At 57.6% G+C, this 19,721-nt stretch overlaps 1 protein-coding gene across 3 annotated transcripts in view; it reads left to right on the top strand.

The window, feature by feature from the left end:
• The window catches only part of EXD3 (exonuclease 3'-5' domain containing 3), a 78,229-nt gene that overhangs the window by 5,882 nt on the left and 52,626 nt on the right, over positions 1-19,721 (top strand). For 2 of the 3 annotated variants that reach the window (XM_082628001.1, XM_082628004.1), the window contains exons 2-3: positions 6,933-7,034; positions 16,829-16,893. In XM_082628001.1, the coding sequence (XP_082484127.1) occupies positions 6,953-7,034; positions 16,829-16,893 (147 nt within the window). In that variant the 5' untranslated portion in view covers positions 6,933-6,952. The remainder of the gene's footprint in view (positions 1-6,932; positions 7,035-16,828; positions 16,894-19,721) is intronic. The other variant, XM_082628002.1, reaches the window with a different exon arrangement.

A 19,721-nucleotide genomic window follows, 5' to 3' on the forward strand; every position in this document is an offset into this window, starting at 1 on the left:
GAAACTGTGCCCCCAAAGTCAAAACCAAGAAACAAAAGGAAGTAGAGGGAGTTAATAAAGAGAAAAGCTTAGAAGGAAATCATGCCATTTGCAGCAACATGGATGGACCTAGAGATGATCACGCAAAGTGAAGTAAGTCAGGCAGGAAGACAAATATCATATGGTCTCACTTATATGTGGAATCTGAAGGATGCAAATGAACTTATTTACAAAACAGAAACAGACTCACAGACACCGAAAACAAACTTGTGTTTACCAAAGGGGAAGGATGGGGTGAAGGATAAATTAGGGGTTTTGGATTAACATATACACGCTACTATATTTAAAATAGATAACCAACAAGGACCTACCGTATAGCACAGGGAACTATATTCAATATCTTATAATAACCTGTAATAGAAAAGAATCTGAAAAAATATATATATAACTCAAAAGAAAAGGAGAAAGCTTAATTAAATAATTAAATCAGGAGGTACAAAACCAAAACCAGTTATTTGTGTTTTCGTTTTTGTTTCTTTTTTTTTTTGGCCACACTGAGCGGCTTGTGGGATCTTAGTTCCCTGACCAGGGATCCATCCCAGGCCCTCGGCAGTGAAAGCAACGAGTCCTAACCACTGGACCACCAGGGAATTCCCCAAAATCTAGTTCTTTGAAAAGACCAATGAAATAAACTTTTGATGAGACTAATTAAGGGAAAACAAAAGAGAAGTAAAAACTTGCTGAACATTCATGAAAGGCGAGAACCACACACGTAAGCAAGATTTACACCGAACGCCCTGATGTTATGGTAATAAATGTGAAAACCTCCTCAAGAAATCGAGGCCTCCTATCAGAACGGGCCTGGGGGAAGCAGGAGACTGGAGCAGGCAATGAGCAGAGAGCAGATGGGCTCAGAAGTTCCCGCCGTCCGGGACGTGGGCCCCTGGGCTCCCCACCAGTCCTGACTGCAGCCCCAGGACCCTGAGTCAGGACCACTGGCCGCCGCTTGAGACAGCAGATGTGTCTGGTGCTCACGGACAGCCAGCGACACAAGCAGCCGGCTCTGCAGCTCAGACCCCCGGGCATCCGGGCGGGCGGGTGGCTGGCATCCCCTGTAAAGCTAAGATTCCGTCGTAGTTTATTTTAACTTTTAAGAATAACATCTGTGGTTTGATTTCTTTTTTTTCATGAATACAAAGCGGCGTGTGTTCATTGTATAATATTTAGAACACAAAAAGTAAAAGAGAAAACCCAGAGGACTGGCGGGTGCCCCCCGTGCCAAGTGGGTTGAGGCCCACGGGCCTTTGTTCCGACATGGCCGCTTTGGTGACACACAGTTTCGTGACACACTGGAAGGATTTGTCCCCGTGACATTAAATATTTAATGTAAAATGTGGTTTTTAAGTAGCCATTCGTCATTCCTCCGATTTCTACCTCGTTTTTGGTTGTCAGGAGGCCCTCAGCCAGAGCCGGCAGGGAGCAGGAAAGCCCACCCGAATGGCGGTGACCCCTGACCTCTACCCCCTGCCCCCACTGCAGCCTGGCACCTGGTGAGAAAGGGTCCCGAAGAGCCTTCTGGCCGAGATTCCCAGGGCTGGTTCCTTTGTGCTGCAGGAGAAACTCGACTCAGTGTGACACCATCGCAGTGACCCTTGGTGTTTAAAGTTGGCGACCTTAATTTTTAAAGAAAGGAACAATCGTTAAGTCAAATCAGTAAGTTAAAAATCACGCCTCTGGCATGGAGGGACGAAGAGATCGACCAGTGTTGGCAAGGACTCGGGGGTGGGGGGTAGTTTCCCGAGGCAGCTGCCCTGGAAGAGGCCGCGGGTTCCCCGAGAGTTAAACACCAGCCGCGTCCGGCCCGGCGCCCGCTGCCCACAGATGTGCCCGCGGCCGGGTCCACCCCGTGGCACGTTACCCAGCTGAGATGCTGCAGTGTGGATGAACCTCGAAAACATCGTGCTGAGTGGAAGGAGCCAGACAAGAAAGGATGTGTATTACGGCTCCGTGTGCACAGAGCGTCCTGAACAGGCAAAGCCACAGGGACCGGAGCCGGGTCATGGGTGCAGGAGGTCGGGGGGCCAGGGTGGGTGACTGCTGGCGGGGACAGGCGATCTTTTGGGGTGATGACAGGCTCTGGATTAGGGGTGGTGGTTACACGTGCCTGAATATACTAGAAACACTGAATTGTATATTTTAAAAGGGTCAGTTCCATGGTATGTGAATTACACCTCAATAAAGCTTTAAAATAATCACTGAGATGTACGCACAAAAGTTTACTTCAGTTTGAATGGCTTTCAAGTTCGTGCTGTTATTTAACTGAAGCGGCCTGAGTGACCACATCTACAGGGCCCAGGCTTTGCACCCGCATGTCTCTGGGGATCCTGGGTGGCTCTGCATTTGGGATTGGGGGCAGCAGGGTATGTCTCCCCGTAGCTGTTGTGGGGAGTGGCAGCTGGGGGTCCGGTGTCCCCTCGTCCTGCCCTGAGGGCCTGGGATTGCAGTGGAGAGGCCTCCGGCCACCTGCAGGGCCGCTCTCCTGTGTGGTCAGCTGCTTTTCTCAGTCAAGACCAGTGTGTCCAGCAGAAATACGTGAGCCACACGTGTGGTTTTAAATTTTCTATAAAAAGAAAGGCAAAATTAACTTTAGTGATATATTTTATTTAACCCTGGCATACGCAACATGTTACTATTCCGACACGTACTGGATACACAGAAGTCAGTACTGAGACCCTTTCGGCTGTCACCCCGTGTGCGTTCTGCGCTTACAGAAGGTGGGGAAATGGGGCCGGGAGGCCGCCCTTATCACCCTCCACCACCCCACCTGCCCCACGATGGAGGGCAGAGGGAATACCTGGGGGGACACGCAGCCAGCGCTCCCATAGTTGTGGAAAACGACACAGAAAAATGACAAAGGAAGCATGATCTGGCGCCCAAACCAGAATGCTGTGCTGACCTCTCTAAAGGTCGCTCCGTCACTCCCCGTGGTGCAGAGAGAATGCATCGTGTTCTGTGCTCTCCTGAGCCAGGTGGACAGATGGACAGATGGACGGGAGGCACGGGCGGGCCTGGGCCAGCAGTGTGGTTCTTTGTGGGGTCCTCCAGCTCTCCTTTCGCGGCTGTTTGAAGGGCAGCTTCGGGTCCGGACAGTGGGCGTGAGCAGCACGTGCGGGACAGGCGCGCACACAGGGCACTCCTCCCTGCGGAGCGCCCGGGCTGGGGCCTCGGTGTGGACGGGACCGCTGCGGCCGCGCGCCCTGGGGCAGCACCGCCAGCAGAAGGGCCCAGAGACCAGCTCGAGGTGCTGCACTCCCTTCCCTGGTGCGGACTCGGCAGCTGGGAGGACGGTGCGCCCCCCGGCCACCCAAAGAGGGTGTGCGGTGGGGATGGGTCTCTGTTTAGAGACCCCAGCCTCCTGGAGTGGCAGGCCCCCCGGGGTCGGGTCAGACTTGGGGTGGGAGGTGGGAAGGAGCGTCTGGGGCTAGGTCCCGGCAAGGTGCGGGGTGCCTGTGCACAGGGGCCGGATTACCTGCCCCACTCGAGGTCTGTTAAAATGACAGTAAAGACATTAGAAAAGCCAACGTGCTTGAGGGCAGAGAGGAGGGAAGAGGGGCCTTGCAGGCTGGGAAAGCAGAGCCCGCCGCTGAGGGCTGGCCGAGCCTGGCTGCAGAGCCGGGAAGGCTCCAGGCTGGAAACAGGGCCTTGGGGAGGTCTGCGTGGGAGGTCTGCGTGGGTGGGGACTGAGACCCCAGGTGGGGAAGGAAGGATTCCTTCCCGACAGACAGACGGACTGGTCTTCCAGGCCCCTGTTACCCACAGTGAGGCTCTTCCCAGGTGCCCCCCGCCCCAGGTTACCAAGCAGCTGTCCAGGGCCTCCTCTCCAGTGTAAGCAGCAGCCCCCAGACTCCGGAGGAAAACGGGACTGTGAACTGGGGGGAGGGCACTGATAGCGACCAACGAAACGAGTGGGAGCCACCAGGTCCTCGGGGGAAAGAACTCTTGGCTATTATTAAAATTCTGATAGTGGAAATGAATAATTAATGAAAGGGTTGCAAAATAAAGTTCAGGAAATCTCCCCCAGAGGCAGAGAAGAGGAAAGATAAGAAAATTAGAGGTTCTTACAGGAAGCCTAGCATCCAAGTCAGAGGAATTCCAGGAGGAGAGGAGGGACAGCGGGAGGCCAGGACGTAACCCAGGGGAACATGAGGACGTTTCCCAGGACGGAAGGACGTGAGCACGCCCAGTGGGTCCTGCCCCACCGTGGATGCTGTCAGGGGAAGGTCCCCCAGGAGGAGAAGAGCAGTGTCCTACCTACGGTCGGGCGTCAGGTGGTTCAGGGCTCTCAGCACCGGCGTCAGGAGCTGGAAGGACCGTCACCGTCACATCCCTGGGGACGGCCTCTCACCTACAGCCCGTGCACGGCCAGCCTTCCAGCCGAGGCTTAGTGCCCAGCGAAGACGTTTCCAGACAACCAAAGACCGGTTAAATGTCCCTCCCTTGCAGTTCTTCTCACGAAGCTCGTGGAGAATGTGTTTCTCTAGAACCAGGAGGAAAACTGAGAAAGATGAAGGCTTAGAAATCAGGAGATGCCAGATGCACCAGGAGAAAAGATGGGGAGGGAGTCCTAGGGCAGCAGCTGTGCCGCCGGGCTAGAGAGCGGCCACCCAGATTGAGACAGGAGGGCAGAGGCTTGAGGAGGGATGGCTCTGGGAACAAGTGACAGACTTCCAGGCTTGTCTGAACATCCTGGGGAGGTGTTATGATGTCGTCAGCGTCCTGTTAATGATGGCCTTGCAGGAAATCCAGCTGGGAAGAAGTCGTGTTATTTTTTCTTTAATCTTTCCCCCCGTTCTTTAGATAGGATAGTGTCTGTTGATCTGTCTTCAGAGTCACTGACTCTGTAATCTGCCATCTCCAATCTGCGGTCAAGCCCAATCAGTGGATTTTGCATTTCAGTTATTATACTTTTTATTGGATAACTGCCATTTAGTTCTCTTATGTAGTTTCATGTAATTTCCATTTGAACCTCTCTGTTTACTCATTTAAGACCATGTTTCCCTTTAACTTTTTGAACATGTTTTTCACGCATTCTTTGAACAGTTACAATGGTTGTGTTAAAGTCTTTGCTAAATTCAACCTCTGAGCTGCCTTGGAGTTGCTTTCCATTATGTGCTTTTCTGTATTTTTCTCCCCTTGAGTGTGGGTCATATTTTCCTCTTATTTTCAGGCCTTGTGATTTTTATATGATGTACTGAACGTGGTAAATGTTACATTGTAGAGACTCTGGATTGTTACCTTCCACTGAAAAGTGTTGAACTTTGTTCTAGTAAACAGTTATTTTCTAGCTGATTACCTTGAACTGGGGGGGCATGGCTTGACATTTTGTTAGGGTGGATCTTTATCTTGGTGGAACTCAATGTACAAAGTGTTCTATGGATTTTTTTATTTCTTTTTTTTTTGGCTGCATTGGGTCTTCGTTGCTATGCGCGGGCTTTCTCTAGTTGCGGTGAGCGGGGGCTACCCTTCCTGCAGTGCGTGGGCTTCTCATCGCGGTGGCTTCTCTTGTTGCGGAGCACGGGCTCTAGGCGCGCAGGTTTCAGTAGTTATGGCACGTAGGCTCAGTAGTTGTGGCACGCAGGCTCAGTAGTTATGGCACACGGGCTTAGTTGGCTCCGTGGCATGTGGGATCTTCCCGGAGCAGGGCTCGAACCCGTGCTCCCTGCATTGGCAGGCAGATTCTTAACCAGTGCCACCAGGGAAACCCTGTTCCATGGATTTTATGGGGGCTTGGTTTTAGATTTTAGCAGAGTTGGTCTAGGGCAGGGCTAACTCGCCACGGTGGCTGCGCTGGAGCCCAGAGTGTGCAGCATTGCTTGACTGTTAGTGCCCCTCTCGAACTCTCAGCCTGGGGACAGCTGCCTCTGGGAGCCCTGGGGATCCTGCATTGCTCACCTGCACTCCTGGCCCCGAATGACCCCTCCAGCTGGTGCCCTGGCTCACAGATGCGCGGCCTCCTCCTACACCGGAGGGACACTCTGCTCCCCAGGTTCTGGGTCATGGTCTTAGCTGGGAGGTCACCCCCAGCTGGGAGCCAGCCCATCCCTGGGCCCCCCACCCTGGGCATCACCCGTCGTGCACAGCCTATTTTCCAGAAGTCGGCTGCCTAAAACGTGTCTGGTGGACGTTGTCTGCGGTGGGAGGGCCGGCCCGACACCAGTCAGTCTGCATGGCCAGAGCACAAGTTTGGAGCAAACTGAACAAGGCAGGAAAGTACCCAGAGTTCACCCCAGCTCAGCCCTGCTATGCTCCTGTCTCCTGCAAATAGCGTGTCAGCAGAAGACACTCAGAGAGCTGTTTCGGGGCTGTCGGGTTCTGGGGGGCTGGGGCATGACAGTGAGTTCTCACCTTGAGCTTGGTCAGTCAGGTGTAAGACTGGACACTCAGGAAACAACCGAATCAGCGTGTTAGTGAGAAATGTGAATGTAAATGTCCAAAAGAATAGCTAAAAGCTTGTGGGAGTTGGGAAGGAGAAAGCTCCAAGGGCTTCTCCCCTCCAGGCCTGTGTCAGGACTCAGGCTTACACAGGAGGTGCCGTGTGTGTCACCGTGACATAAATCACACCGCAAATGAGGAAAAACTAGACCATCTCCGTAAATGTGGAAAAGTGTCTCGTATAAAACACACATTGGCAGGAGCCTGTCGGCCGCCTGGGAATGGTAGTACTTTGTTGCCAGCTGGATGGTTTAGAGCTGGGTGTGCCCGTGGGCTGGCTCAGGTGGGTCCACCCCTGAGGTCAGTGCTAAGTGTCCCGGGTCCAGCCGGGGAAGCTGAGGCCGCCTGAGCCACCCCCAACCAAGCACAGAAGTGGGCCCTGCGTGGCTGCCTGTCAGGGCCGTTCCCTTCTGTGTGGAGCCTGCAGCCTAACTGTCCCTCTCCACTGGTCCCTTGAGCAGCTCCCTGCCTTCCCCTGAGGATGGACCCTGGAGACCCCGCCGGAGAGCCTGCTGCTGGTGACACTGCTGGTGACCCAGCTGGTGGTGAGTGTGTCCCCATGGGTGAGTCTGCACCCCACACGGCCCAGGTCCAGCCTGGCTGCACTTGTCAGGGCTGGGCATGGGGTGGGTGTGGAGGGAGCTCTGTGTACAGGTGCATGCATGTGCACCAGGCGGGGACCCCAGGTGGGAGGCGTCCAGGCGATGTGGCTTTCTGGGGGCCTTGGACGTGTGGAGCGGCCTCAGTTGTGGACGGGAGCAGGCAGGTGGCTGCTACCACGGCCTTCCTGTCCTGAGGGCCGCGGGCGGGCACCTCCCTTTGCCCTGGGAAATGTGGCCTTGTGGTCCTGCAGTGGACCGCCTGCTGGCCACTTGCTTGATGTCTGACACCGAGGGTTGGCCATGACTGGACGGACACTTCAGGGAGCCCACACTGAAGTGTGGGTGAAGCTGGGTGCAGGGGGCTGGTGGGAACGGCGGGGTTCTCTCTGGAGCCTGGCTCTGCGCCCCGCACTAAGTGTGGACACAAGGCATCTTATCAGTCCTGCCAAGAAGGAGAGAGGACGAGGGGGCTGGGAGGTGTCTGAAGAGCGAGGGCCCCCAGACTGGCACTTTCAGCCTGGGAGCCCCGGGATCCCACGTGGTCCCTGGCCCCAAGAGAGCTGAGGCTCTGGCCTCCGTTTCTCCTCCGGGAGCCCCGAACTCCTCGCGGTGGTGTCCGTGGGCTCCGGGAGGCTTTCTTTCTGAGTGTCTCCTGTGTTTGGTGAGTGTTGTGGGCAGGGCAGACGCGGGGCCACGTGAAGCCTGATCTTGCCCTGCCAAGGACAGGTGGTGACATGGAAGAGGAGACCAAGGCTGGAGAAGGAGGGGCTCCTCCCAGGCCGGGATCGGGTGTCTGGTTGGAGAGTGGGGCACCCCTCCCTGCTGGCCCCTGGCATCCTGGGGGGCCATCCCTGTGCCAGGCTGGGGTCCTCTGGTGGGCACAGGGGTGGGAGGGAGAGCCCCCAGCAAGTAAGTAAAGCACTGCCCCTTCTTGCAGGTGGTGGGGAACCTGGGGCCTCTTCCCAACCTCTGCTCACCCACCCCAGGGTCCTGAGAGGCTTGTGGAGTCGGCCCCCCCATCTCCTGTGGGGTCCTCCGCAGGTGCACACAGCCTGCTCCAAGCAGAGTCTCCAGGGGGGCGCCCAGGCACCCTCAGCCGCCCACAATGGGCTCGTTTTCTGCTCAAAATTCCCCAGACCTTCAGCCTGTGCTTTTCCCCACCTGTCCCCATTGTGCAGTCTTCAGGCCCTGACACCACCCTGTTGTGACTGGGGATCAGACCCAGCTCCTGGCCTTCTGCTGTGAGTGACCTCAGGCCAGGGAAGCCCTCTTCAGTGGGCACCTCTCCACCAGGGTCTGGGTACCTCCCCCAGGATGCTTCTGGCGCCTCTGCTGGTTTTGCCAAGAGCAGGGCCCTCATCTGTAGCCCCCGGACTCTGACACCTGAGGCCCCAGGGCCTTGGCTTATCCTGGACCATCTGGATGCCACCCTCCCCCGCCTGTCCTGAAGCTGGGGGCAAGAGGGGAGGGGACAGGCCGGGAAGACCTGTGGGCCTTCCCTCCCGTCCTCCCCTCTCCTGGGAACAAGAAGACATTCCCCAACTGAGAAGTCAACTGGGGTCAAACATTGTTTTTCTCCTGAAATCGTGGCCTTTGGATGAGCAAGTGTAGCTGAATCAGAAAAGCTGCCTGCTGAAGTCCAGCAGGTCCCCGGATCTCGGGCAGCAGTGGATCCCCCCTCCTTGGGAAATTCGAAAGTCAGGCAAACAGAGCTGAATCACTTCTCAGCATGGAGGGAGGGCCAGGCGCGAGCCTCCAGGAAGCCCTGTCCCTGCCCCGCCGCCCCTCACAGGCTCGTGCAGTACCAGGAGCCTCCAGGCCTGGCCCTCCCTGTGTCAGGGCTGGGGTGGGGGGCCGCCCAGCCCCTGGGGCTGTGGAACCATCCTTGGGCTGTGACCTGAGGGAGGCTGTGAAAACAGGCGACACAGCGCCCACCTTCCTGGCTGTGTGACCGTGGGCAAGTTACATACCTTTCTGTTTCCTTCCCTGAGGACAATAGTTGTCGCCCTACACTTAGCTCCATCTGTGAATGAAAGACTGCCGGCATGTGTGGTGTGGAGGCGTTAGCTGTGATCCTGTTTAGTCTTTGATCCAGTGGGATTCGTTTTGCTGTGAGAGATGAGGAATGGGTCCATTCCGTCCTAGAGGACCACTGGGACACCCAACAACACTGAGTTCCCCGTGTTTGGAGTCTCCCCGGCTTTCTGCTCTGTTCGCCTGTCTGCATCACGCTGTTTGATGGCGGTGGTTTTATGACCTGCTGCATCTGGCAGGACTAAACCTCTCGCTTTTCTCTCGTTTCTTGTTTATTTTCCATAGAGACGTCAGAATGGCTTGTTTGCTTCTACAGCTGTTTTTACTGGATTTCATTACATTTATGGTTGGCCAAAGAGGCATCTGACGCCATCTCATCCCAGTGTCAGGCAGGGCTGTGGGCTCGCAATGCCCTCCCACAAGGTGGGGTCTGCTTCCGCCCTTGAGTGGCGCTTCCTGAGCCCTTGCCCTGGGAGCCAGGCTCAGGTGTGTGCCTGAGGCCCTGGGGAGGAGCCCGTCTAAATTCCTGACCCACAGAATCTGGGATCCTGAGAGATGAATCGCTTATTTGGGGCCCGTTGCCTTTCTCTCTATTCTTCTGTCTTCAGCAGTGCTTTTTTTTTTTTTTTTTTAATGTATCTTTGGCTGCTCTGGGTGTTCATTGCTGCGTGCGGGCTTTCTCTAGTTGCAGTGAGCGGGGGCTACTCTTCGTTGTGGTGCACGGGGCTTCTTCTCATTGTGGTGGCTTCTCTTGTTGCAGAGCATGGGCTCCAGGCACGCAGGCTTCAGTAGTAGCAGCACGCGGGCTCCGTAGTTGTGGCTCGTGGGCTCTAGAGCGCAGGCTCAGTAGTTGTGGCTCACGGGCTCAGTTGCTCCGCGGCATGTGGGACCTTCCCGGACCAGGGCTCGAACCCGTGTCCCCTGCATTGGCAGGCGGATTCTTAACCACTGTGCCACACTCAGCGTGCTTTTAAAAATAGATCTTGCACATTTTTATTACTTTTTAAAACTAGGCATGTCATCTTTTTAAAGTCCAGTTGTTCGTAGGACCTTTTCTTCCAGCAGATTTTCCGATTTGCTAGTGAAACCCAGAGGTTCCTTGTCGGTTCCCGTGCGCCCAGCTGGGTGGGCCCATTTGCTGGAGGGCCCCTCCCACTGCTTCCTGGGGCCTCCAGGTGTGCGGTCCGGTCCCCAAGCAGCAAGGGCTTGCCTCTCCCTTGCCGGTGTCCGTGCTGTCTTTTTCTCCTCCCACCGCTGTGTGGCCTGATGTTTGGGCACCTGTGCTGGGGACAGGCGGTCTGTCTCTGGGGTGGGTGGTTTGCTGGATGAAGCAAGACCTTGTCACCGCACTTCCCAGGTGGGGGCGGCCCCCTTGGGCATCCCGGCGTGGCCAGACGTACACGACCCGCTGGGTGTGGGCGCAGGGTGGGGGCTCCGAGGGGTCTGGCTCCGTCTCCTCACCCGTAGCTCTGTCCTGGCTGTACCCCGGCTCGGGGCGCCAAGCCCCTCCCAGACGTGTACGGAACCCAGACCAGGGCCCAGAGGACCGACGGTGGGCTGGAGATAGTGGCAGCCCCCGCCTCTGCAGAGGGACTGTGTGTCCCTCTCCTGGCCATGCGCGGGCAGCAGGGAGCCTGCTGGCCTTTGGGAGGTGCCGCCAGGTCTGCAGACTGGTGGGGCTCCTGCTGCAGCCCCTCCTCTGGCCCCTCTGCTCTGCTCATGGGCAGGGCTGCTGCCTGCCAGCCACTGCCCGGGGGTGACTGCAGGCATCCTGGCTGCACCGCTGGGCTTTTAGGCTGCCTGCTGACAGGCAGGTGTGGTCCAGGCAGCCAGGGCTCAGCACGTCTGGTGCCGCCTCCGGCTGGTGCCGAGTTAGACGACAGACCAGCTGTAGCAGCCTTGACCCATCCAGACCCTGAGCGTCCACAGGGCCAGGTCACGGGGTCACGCAAGGAGGGCCCAGGGGTGGAGGGGCTCTGGGTGGCTCCCTGAGGGAGGCCAGCTGTCCACGGTCCAGCTCAGCCACCAGATCCACCAGGAAAAAGTATCTGTTTCATTTCTTACCACCAGCTTTATGATAGCAAGTAACAGAGGTCTTTATAAAGTTAACCTGGCAGCTGGATTTTCTTCTAGAATGCATCTTTCCTGAAGTGAGGGTGACTAAGTTAACTGCGTGGTGTGTGTCTGTCCGGCCCTTCGTGTCCCTGCATCCCTCCTGTGCCCATCAGCAGCTCGCAGCTCTGGGTGTCTGGTGGGCGGGATGAAGCTCAAGGACAGAGGGGACAGGGCAGAGGGCGGGCCACCCTAGTGCTACAACTGGGCCCTCTGGCCGCCCCCTGGTTCTCGGGCCCCATGCATTAGAGCCTGAGCCACAGCACATGTGGGGAGGGCTCCTGGGGCACCAGCGGGGCTCGCGCAGGGCACGGGGCAGCAGCCCACATGGCCACGGGAGTTCGATCCTTTTTTTTTTTAATATATATATTTTTTAAGTTAGATTTTTTCATTTTCTTTCTTTCTTTTTCTTTCTTTCTTTCTTTCTGGCCGCGTTGGGTCTTCGTTGCTGCACGCGGGCTTTCTCTAGTTGCGGCGAGCGGGGGCTACTCTTTGTTGCGGTGCGCGGGCTTCTCATTGCGGTGGCTTCTCTTGTTGCAGAGCACGGGCTCTAGGCACGCGGGCTTCAGTAGTTGTGGCGCGCAGCCTCAGTAGTTGTGGCTCGCGGGCTCTAGAGCACAGGCTCAGTAGTTGTGGTGCACGGGCTTAGTTGCTCTGCGTCATGTGGGATCTTCCCGGACCAGGGCTCGAACCCGTGTTCCCTGCACTGGCAGGCGGATTCTTAACCACTGCGCCACCAGGGAAGCCCCAAAGTTTGATTCTTGAGCTTGAGTTTCAGTGTCCTCTGGACGCACTGCTGCCCACCCGCCCTCACCCACGTGCTCCTGGGGCAGTGTCAGGGGGCAGGTACCAGGCCAGAGGCCACCTGCCCTGCCGCCCCTGACCTGCCGTCTGGCCACCCCTGGCCAGCAGGTCCAGGATATCAGGGTGGCCCAGTCCCGGGCCCAGGGTGGGGAGGTGGCAGCGGTGGCCAGGCTGCGGCCACGGCTGACGTCCACCCTGTGTACAGAAGGCCCCGTGCCTGCCCTGCTGGCTCAGCCCGGTGTCCTGTGGTGCATCCCTGAGTCGAGGGAGCGGGACTGGCCCATGCTTGGCTGGAAGGGTGGCCCCGGGCCGGGCACCCCGTGCTCGATGAGTCCTCCTTCTGCCGGCCTTTGGTGCCTGCTGCAGTCAGGCCCGGGCCCTCATTCATACCTGCCCCGGGGCCCCTGCAGCTCCACCTTGGGCTTCCCGGGTGTCTGCCCATAGCCACGGCAGCTAGTGACCTTGTCTTCGCGTGCAAGTCTGGCCTTGGCACCGTCCAGCAGTCACTATAGAGTGTCCCTCAAGGCCTGGGCCACGGCCTTGAACAGGGCCGACATGGTCACCGCCGGGAGCTGGCAGCACCGGGAGGGGACAGACAGCAAACCCGCATCCCACGTGCAGTGTCAGGCGAGGGGGCCAGGCCGGCGGGTCAGCAGTGCTTGGGCAGCAGCTTGAAGGCCGAGGGTGTGAGTGACCGAGGGTGCAGCCTGGCCTGTGGCTTGGACCCAAAAGGGCACTGGGCCTGGGGGAGCCGCGAACGGAGAGCAGCCTGGCCCAGCCTGACCCTGTAAGACGTTCCTCGCACTGGGCGTGGTCTGCAGGGCCCAGTGGGGAAGAGGGAGACCTCTGGCTGGCGCCTGCTAGGCGCTTTCTATTGGTAGGAATTCTCGACTTAACCGTGTCCCGAGGTCATCAAGGTATTGTGCAGGTGCCCTGCAGAGGCTCTGTTGATCTGTCTTCACAGTAAGACCTACAACCCCTGGTGGGTTTTCTGTAGGTGTGAGATGGGGGTGACATCCCAGTGTTTTCAATAAGGTGATGCCGCTTCCCACACTGGCCGCACACCCTGGCCCATGCAGGCCCAGTTCCGGCTCCAAGTCCCCCCTCCCTGGGCCACACGCTCAGCCTTAACCCCTGTGGCTCTGGCTTGGGTGGGGCGGTCCTCTGGTTTCCCTGCGGTTGTTAAGACAGGCCCCCCGCACCCACTCACGCTGCTACTGTTTGGGTTAGAATGTAGAATCTGCTGATTAATTTGGGGAGAATTGACAGCTTTGCATTACTGATTATATGGTATAGCCCGTCCTTAATCAGATCTTTTAATTTTTTTCTCAGTGACTTTTTTTAAAATTTATTTATTTTTGGCTGCGTTGGGTCTTCGTTGCTACACGCGGGCTTTCTCTAGTTGCAGCGAGCAGGGGCTCCTCTTTGTTGTGGAGCACGGGCTCTAGGCGCGTGGGCTTCAGTAGTTGTGGCACGCGGGCTCAGCAGTTGTGGCTCGCGGGCTCTAGAGCGCAGGCTCAGTAGTTGAGGCGCACAGGCTTAGCTGCTCCGCGGCATGTGGGATCTTCCCAGACCAGGGCACGAACCCGTGTCCCCTGCACTGGCAGGCGGATTCTTAACTACTGCACCACCAGGGAAGCCCCTCTCAGTGACATTTTATATTTTTTGCATGAACTTCTTTTGTTACATTTATCTCAAGAAATTTGAAATTTTTTATGTTACTGTACCTGATTTTTTTTTTTTTTTTTTGCGGTACGCAGGCCTCTCCCGTTGCGGAGCACAGGCTCCGGACGCGCAGGCTCAGCGGCCATGGCTCATGGGCCCAGCCGCTCCGCGGCATGTGGGATCTTCCCGGACCAGGGCACGAACCCGTGTCCCCTGCATCGGCAGGTGGACTCCCAACCAGTGCGCCACCAGGGAAGCCCCCTGATATTTTTTAAATGTTCATTTCTGTCTGTTGCTAGTATGGAGGGAACAGTGGACTTCTTTCTTTCTTTTTTTTTTTTTTGGCCGCACCAAAGTGGCTTGAGGGATCCTAGTTCCCCAACCAGGGATTGAACCCTGGCCCCCTGCACTGAAGTGCGGAGCCCTAACCACTGGACCGCCAGGGAAGTCCCAACAATGGATTTCTTAATACTGGCCTTGTGTTCACCATCCATGCTGAAATAAGTCCATTGATTAATTCTAATACTTGTCTTTAGATTCTTCATTGCTTTCTAAAAAATGAATCATTTGTTCAGTGCGTAATGACGTTTTTGGGTATTGTTTTTATTTTTAAAGACTTTATTTTTTAGAGCAGTTTCGGTTCACAGCAAAATGGAGAAGAACGTGGAGATTTCCCATCTACCCCTGCCCCTCCCACACGCACCACCTCCCCCGTTATCACCGTCCCCACCAGATGGGACATTTGTGACAAGTGAGGGACCTGCCTGGACACGCCATCATCACCCAAAGTCCATAGTCTACCTTGGGGCTCACTCTTGGTGGTGTCCGTTCTGTGGGTTTGGAGAGTGCAGAGTGACACGGTATCTACTGTTGAAGGTTCACAGAGCAGTTTCACTTCCCTAAACCCCCCTGTGCTCTCCCGTTCATCCTCCCTCCCCCCAGCCCCCAGCAGCTCCTGATCTTTATACCGACTCCATAGTTCTGCCTTTTCCAGAACGTCATAGAGTTGGAATCATACCGTATACATAGTCTGCAGCCTTTTCAGATTGGCTTCTCTCACTTAGTAATTTGCATTTAAGTTTCCTCCCTGTCCTTTCACGGCTTGATGGCTCATGTCTTTTTAGTGCTGAATAATATTCCATTGTCTGGAGGGACCAGAGTTTATTGATCACAGTGCTGATGCTTTTATTTTTTCCTTTCTAAGTTCTATGGCCTTAATTTTTCCTTCTTGCTACTCTGCACTGGCGTTGAATGCACAGCGGGCATCCTCCTGGTGTTTCCGTCTTAGGGGAAAGCTTTCAGCATTGAGTTCTGTGTTCGCTGAGGGTTTTTTGTAGATGCCTTTTGTCTGGTTAGGGAAGTCCCTTCTCTTTTAGTTTGCTGAGTTATTTCTTAAATTATAACTAGAACTCTCCCTTAAGAGATGCTTGTTGTGCATCTGTTGAGAGCATCATGTGACTTCCGTCCTTTATTTCACTAGCGAACCAGGCTGATGGACCTTCAGTTGTCCAACCAGCCTTGCTTTCTGGGATGGACCCTCCTGTGGTGTACACGGGTGTCTTGTCCAGGTCCCTGAGCCCGTGTCCTCGGGGGCTGTCCTCCAGGGTGTGGCTCAGGTCCCCAGCCTTTCCCTCCATCCCGCCTCCTGCGTGGAGCCAGCAGGTTGCCGTTGTCTCCCTGATTCTTGGGTAGATTCGCAGGTGAAGCCACCTGGGCTCCTGATCCCCCAGGTTTGGCAGGGAGAGTCTGTTAGTGGCCTCGCCTGCCCCAGTGTGTGCACTGATGATCAGGTCCTGACTCTGACCCCTGACCCGGACCCACACCACATGCGAGGTGTGGCCGAGGTCCTGACTAAGTGCCAGGGGCGTCTCCCACCTCCTGGGCTGGGGTCGGGGACACGCCGGGAGCCTAGACCCCCCTTTGGCTGCTTTCCTTCCATCCTCCCTGGGCTCTGGGCCTTGGCGCCTGCCGGTTCTGAACAAAAGGACCAGAAGGCTGAGACTCCACACTCCCAATGCAGGGGGCCCAGGTTCGATCCCTGGTCAGGGAACTAGATCCCGCATGCGTGCCGCAACTAAGACCCGGCGCAGCCAGGTAAATAAATACATACATACAGTGCGGTCATTCAGTTAAAAAAAAAAAAAAGAACCGGAAGGTTTGTCTGTAATTTCTCAGCGGGGCTGGAAAGGTTACAGCGCCCGGGCCTTTGAAGCAGAACTCGCAAGGCAAGGAGGGGCTGGGCCTCAAGGCCCAGGGAGCGGGGGTGGGGGAGTGGGTTAGGCCGGGAGGTGCTGCTGAGGCTGGCAGGGCTGCAGTGAGGCTCTGGGGAGGCGGGAGCCCCGCCTGGAGTGCAGGGAGCATGAGGCCCAGGGGCGGGCCCGCAGCCAGGGGGCGCTGGTGGCCATGGGCACCTCGGAGCTCGGTCCCCGGTCCCCTGGCCTCAGAAACAGCGTTCTTTCCCAAGCCAAGAGCTGGCAGCAGCGACCTTTCCAGGCCAGCCAGCTCTCCTTGGCACTGACCTTGGATCTGGCCTGAGGGCGCCGACCCTTTTCCAGCAGGAGGGTGACCCCGACCTCCCCTGTCCTGGCCAGCACTGGGCTGAGTGTCACCTGTGTCATGGCTCCACGCCCCGTTCTGCAGCAGGGACAGCGGCTTCAGGGAGCAGCTGCCATGGGGGTGGGGAAGGTTTGGGGAGTGGCCAGCCTGCATGGGGCTCACCGGGGCCGGGACAGGGCGGAGGGGAGACGGGGGGAGACAGAGGCCGGAACCACTTCGGGGCCTCGGCAGGGGCCAAAGGCCAGACATGGTGGGCAGTGGACGGGTGTGTGGGTGGCGTACCCCGCTGGGCGGGCCTTGCCCATGGGGGGCCAGGTCAGTACTGCCGACTTAGCCTGGGCGGTCGACGCTCCTTCCCCGCTCACACGGCCACTCTGAGGCCAGGCTCCCTGAGCTGTCAGGGGAAGCCCACCCCGGTGGGCACTGTGGGAAGCAGCCCTGCTGGGTGGCCGGGCCATGGTCCTGGGGAAGGGGCAGAGAGGGCACAAGGGGCCGTGGGCGCTGGGCAGCGTCTGCGGGAGCCCCCAGGCCTCGGCCCCCGCCTGCCTCTCAGCCCCTCCTCGGCCCTTGTCTTGTCCCCTCAGGCCGGGACCCGCTGCTGTTCCTGCAGACCCTGCAGACGCTGTGGTGCACTCGGGAGCTGGGACAGGTGAGCACTCAGGGTGTGGGCACCTGGCCGCCCGCCTCGGCAGGCTGCCGTGTCCGAATGTTCTGGGGGATGCATGGATTGGAGCCATGGGACGAGGCCTGCTGGACACTCAGAGCAGGCAGGGAGGACCTGTGCCCACCACCAGCTTCCGGGCAGCGCAGGGCACCTGCCGGGCCTCGCCCGCTGCCCCCTCTCCCAGAGGGGCATCAGGACAGCCCGTCTGGACAGCGGGGGGGATGCGTGTGGTCCGGCGGGAGGAGCTCTGGCGGGGAGGCTGCCAGGGTCTTCCACGGCCACTTGGGGGTCCTGCAGTGGCAGCCGCCACTGCCCAGACTGTGTCCCACCGTGACCTGTGCCAGGAGGGCATCTCTGCCTCGCAGCCCCCGGGGGTGGTGCAGTTACTGGCCCTCGGCCGCTCCTTCCCTGCACTTTGCTCCCTTGAGGCAGCGAAAGGGCGAGGGAGGCTGCCCTGGCTCCTGGGGAGGACGGGCCCACGCGTGGCTGGAGGGAGAGGGCCCCATCCTCTCGTGCCAGCCTGGCCTCCAGCTGCCCGCCGAGGGTGGGCAGAGTGCCCAGACCTGGGGCAGGCTGCTCGGGCAGGCGTCCGGAGCAGGTAAGCTCCAGGCTTCCACAGCGCTTCGTGGTGGAGGAGGGCCGGCAGCCGGCCTCCTCTCTGGACAGGCCTGGGCTCCCCACACGGCTGAGCTGCGGGGCCTTGGGCAGTTAGCGGCCCATCCACTGCCTGCGCTTAGGCCTGAGAGCAGCCGTCTCTAGCCATCAGCTGGAGAATCCAGAGTTTTTGCAAAAGCCAAACGTTTTTTGATTTTCCAGTTTCGTGAGACCCAGGAAACAGGGCTGTGGTGCTGTTCAGACTTCCTGTTGGGAGCGGGCTCGTTGGGAGGTTGTATTCTCTGCCCTGGTGTCGTGGTGAGCCGGCTTGTGAGCTCGGCTGGAGAGGACCCTCCGTCCCTGTTCACTGAAGGCAGGAGCCAGAGGCCCGCAGAGCCTGAGGACGAGCCAGGTGCTGCCCCAGGGGCAGCAGGGCACAGGGTGGGGGGCCTGCAAATGCAGCCTGGGGACAGTCTCCCTAATGGCTGTGCCTGGGCGGAGTGTCTGTCTCTGGATTTATTTCTCTGGGAAGCGTCCGCTTCCTCCACGTCACCACGCTTTCGGCTGGAGGTCCCTCCCGGTTCCTGAGCCCCAGCCTTGTGCCTCTTTCCCGGGGCTGATCTCAGCCTTCAGGTAGCTGGACGCCCAAGTCATCGGTTTCCAGGAATCTTGGTTTCCGATGCTGCATTTAACGCCGCACCTTCCCCCCGAGTTCTGTTCGTCACTGGTTTGATGTGTAGGAGTGCATCGTCCTTCTTGTTTTCTGATTTTCACGTGTCTCCTTCGACTAACCTGTTGTTCATTTCCAAAGAAGCACAAGGCTGTGTCTTGATGTCGATTAGCTGTTTGTTTCTGGCTGTGAAGGAGCCCGGTCCATCTGTTTTGATTTTTGCACCGGACAGGCTTGTTTTGTGGTTAGTTATATAAATGCTCTGAGTTCCCTACTTGGCGAAAGCTCCCGCCTGGAGGGGACACACGTTTGCTCACCAGAGCTTGTCCTGGGTTCCTGTGAGCAGCCAGCACCACGCTGTGCAGTGTCCAAGCTCGGACATTTGTGATAACCAAGGAAGGGCCCAGCAGCTGGCGATGCGGTGGCTCGAGCCCTGAGGACAAGGGTGCAGATGAGCCAGGGTGTCCCGGGGGCCAAGGGAGCAGCAGAGGGACCCGGGGGGCGGCCGCATGAGAGCAGCTGGAGCCCAGCAGAGCACGTGGAGTTTTCGGGGACCGGACAGGACAGGGAATCTGGAGATGGAGGGGAGGCCAGAGGGCAGGAGGGAGGGAGAGAGGAGGTGAGCCAGGGTCTCAGAGCCAGGGGTCCGGAGGATCGTCGACATGGACGCTGAGCCCACCAAGCCAAGGGCAGGGGTATAGCACGGGAGGGTGACACGGGGCCAGACGTAAACCCCTGGGGCCCAACCCTGGTGCGTGAGGTCCACCCCAGGGCTGCAGCTACCGCTTAGGGCCACTTGCGTCTTATTCTTTACTTAGTTTTGATTATTTTTTTCTTTTATAATTTTAGACATATTTATATTCTGTTTTCATTCCCAAACCGATATCTTATTATTCTTTTTTTTTTTTTTTTTTTTTTTTTTTTTTTTTTTTTGTGGTACGCAGGCCTCTCACTGTTGTGGCCTCTCCCGTTGCGGAGCACAGGCTCCAGACGCGCAGGCTCAGCGGCCATGGCTCACGGGCCCAGCCGCTCCGCGGCATGTGGGATCTTCCCGGACCGGGGCACGAACCCATGTTCCCTGCATCGGCAGGCGGACTCTCAACCACTGCGCCACCAGGGAAGCCCTCTTATTATTCTTTATCCTTAGAGCTTTGATCGCCCTGCTTGTGGTCGTCACTCACGGTGACTTGTTCCTTGTGTGTCCTGTCGTTTTTCATTGTGAGCTCACCTTAGTGCAGCTTTTTCCCTCTGGTGGCTGAGGGCCAGGTCCCCAGGGGCGTCCCCAGGACCAACCTCCTGAGCACACGTGGAAATAAATCCAAATCCAAAGGCCAGAGCTGGGTCCTTCTAGACCTTTCCTTTTCCCAAGCAAGGGGTGTGGTGCTGATGGAGACCCCACCCCCTCCTCGGGCAGTGCTGGACGGTGGCCCCCAGGCTCTGTGGGAACCGCAGCCCCCTGCTGGTGCTCTTGAGACCCCTGAGAGGTGTGTGTGGCCTTGCCCATCCATCCTGGAGGGTGACAGCTGTCCTCAGGGTCTGTTTGAGGCCA

The sequence above is a fragment of the Mesoplodon mirus genome, assembly GCF_964341445.2.
Source record: "Mesoplodon mirus genome assembly, chromosome: 1".
In the NCBI taxonomy this organism is placed as follows: Eukaryota; Metazoa; Chordata; class Mammalia; order Artiodactyla; family Ziphiidae; genus Mesoplodon; species Mesoplodon mirus.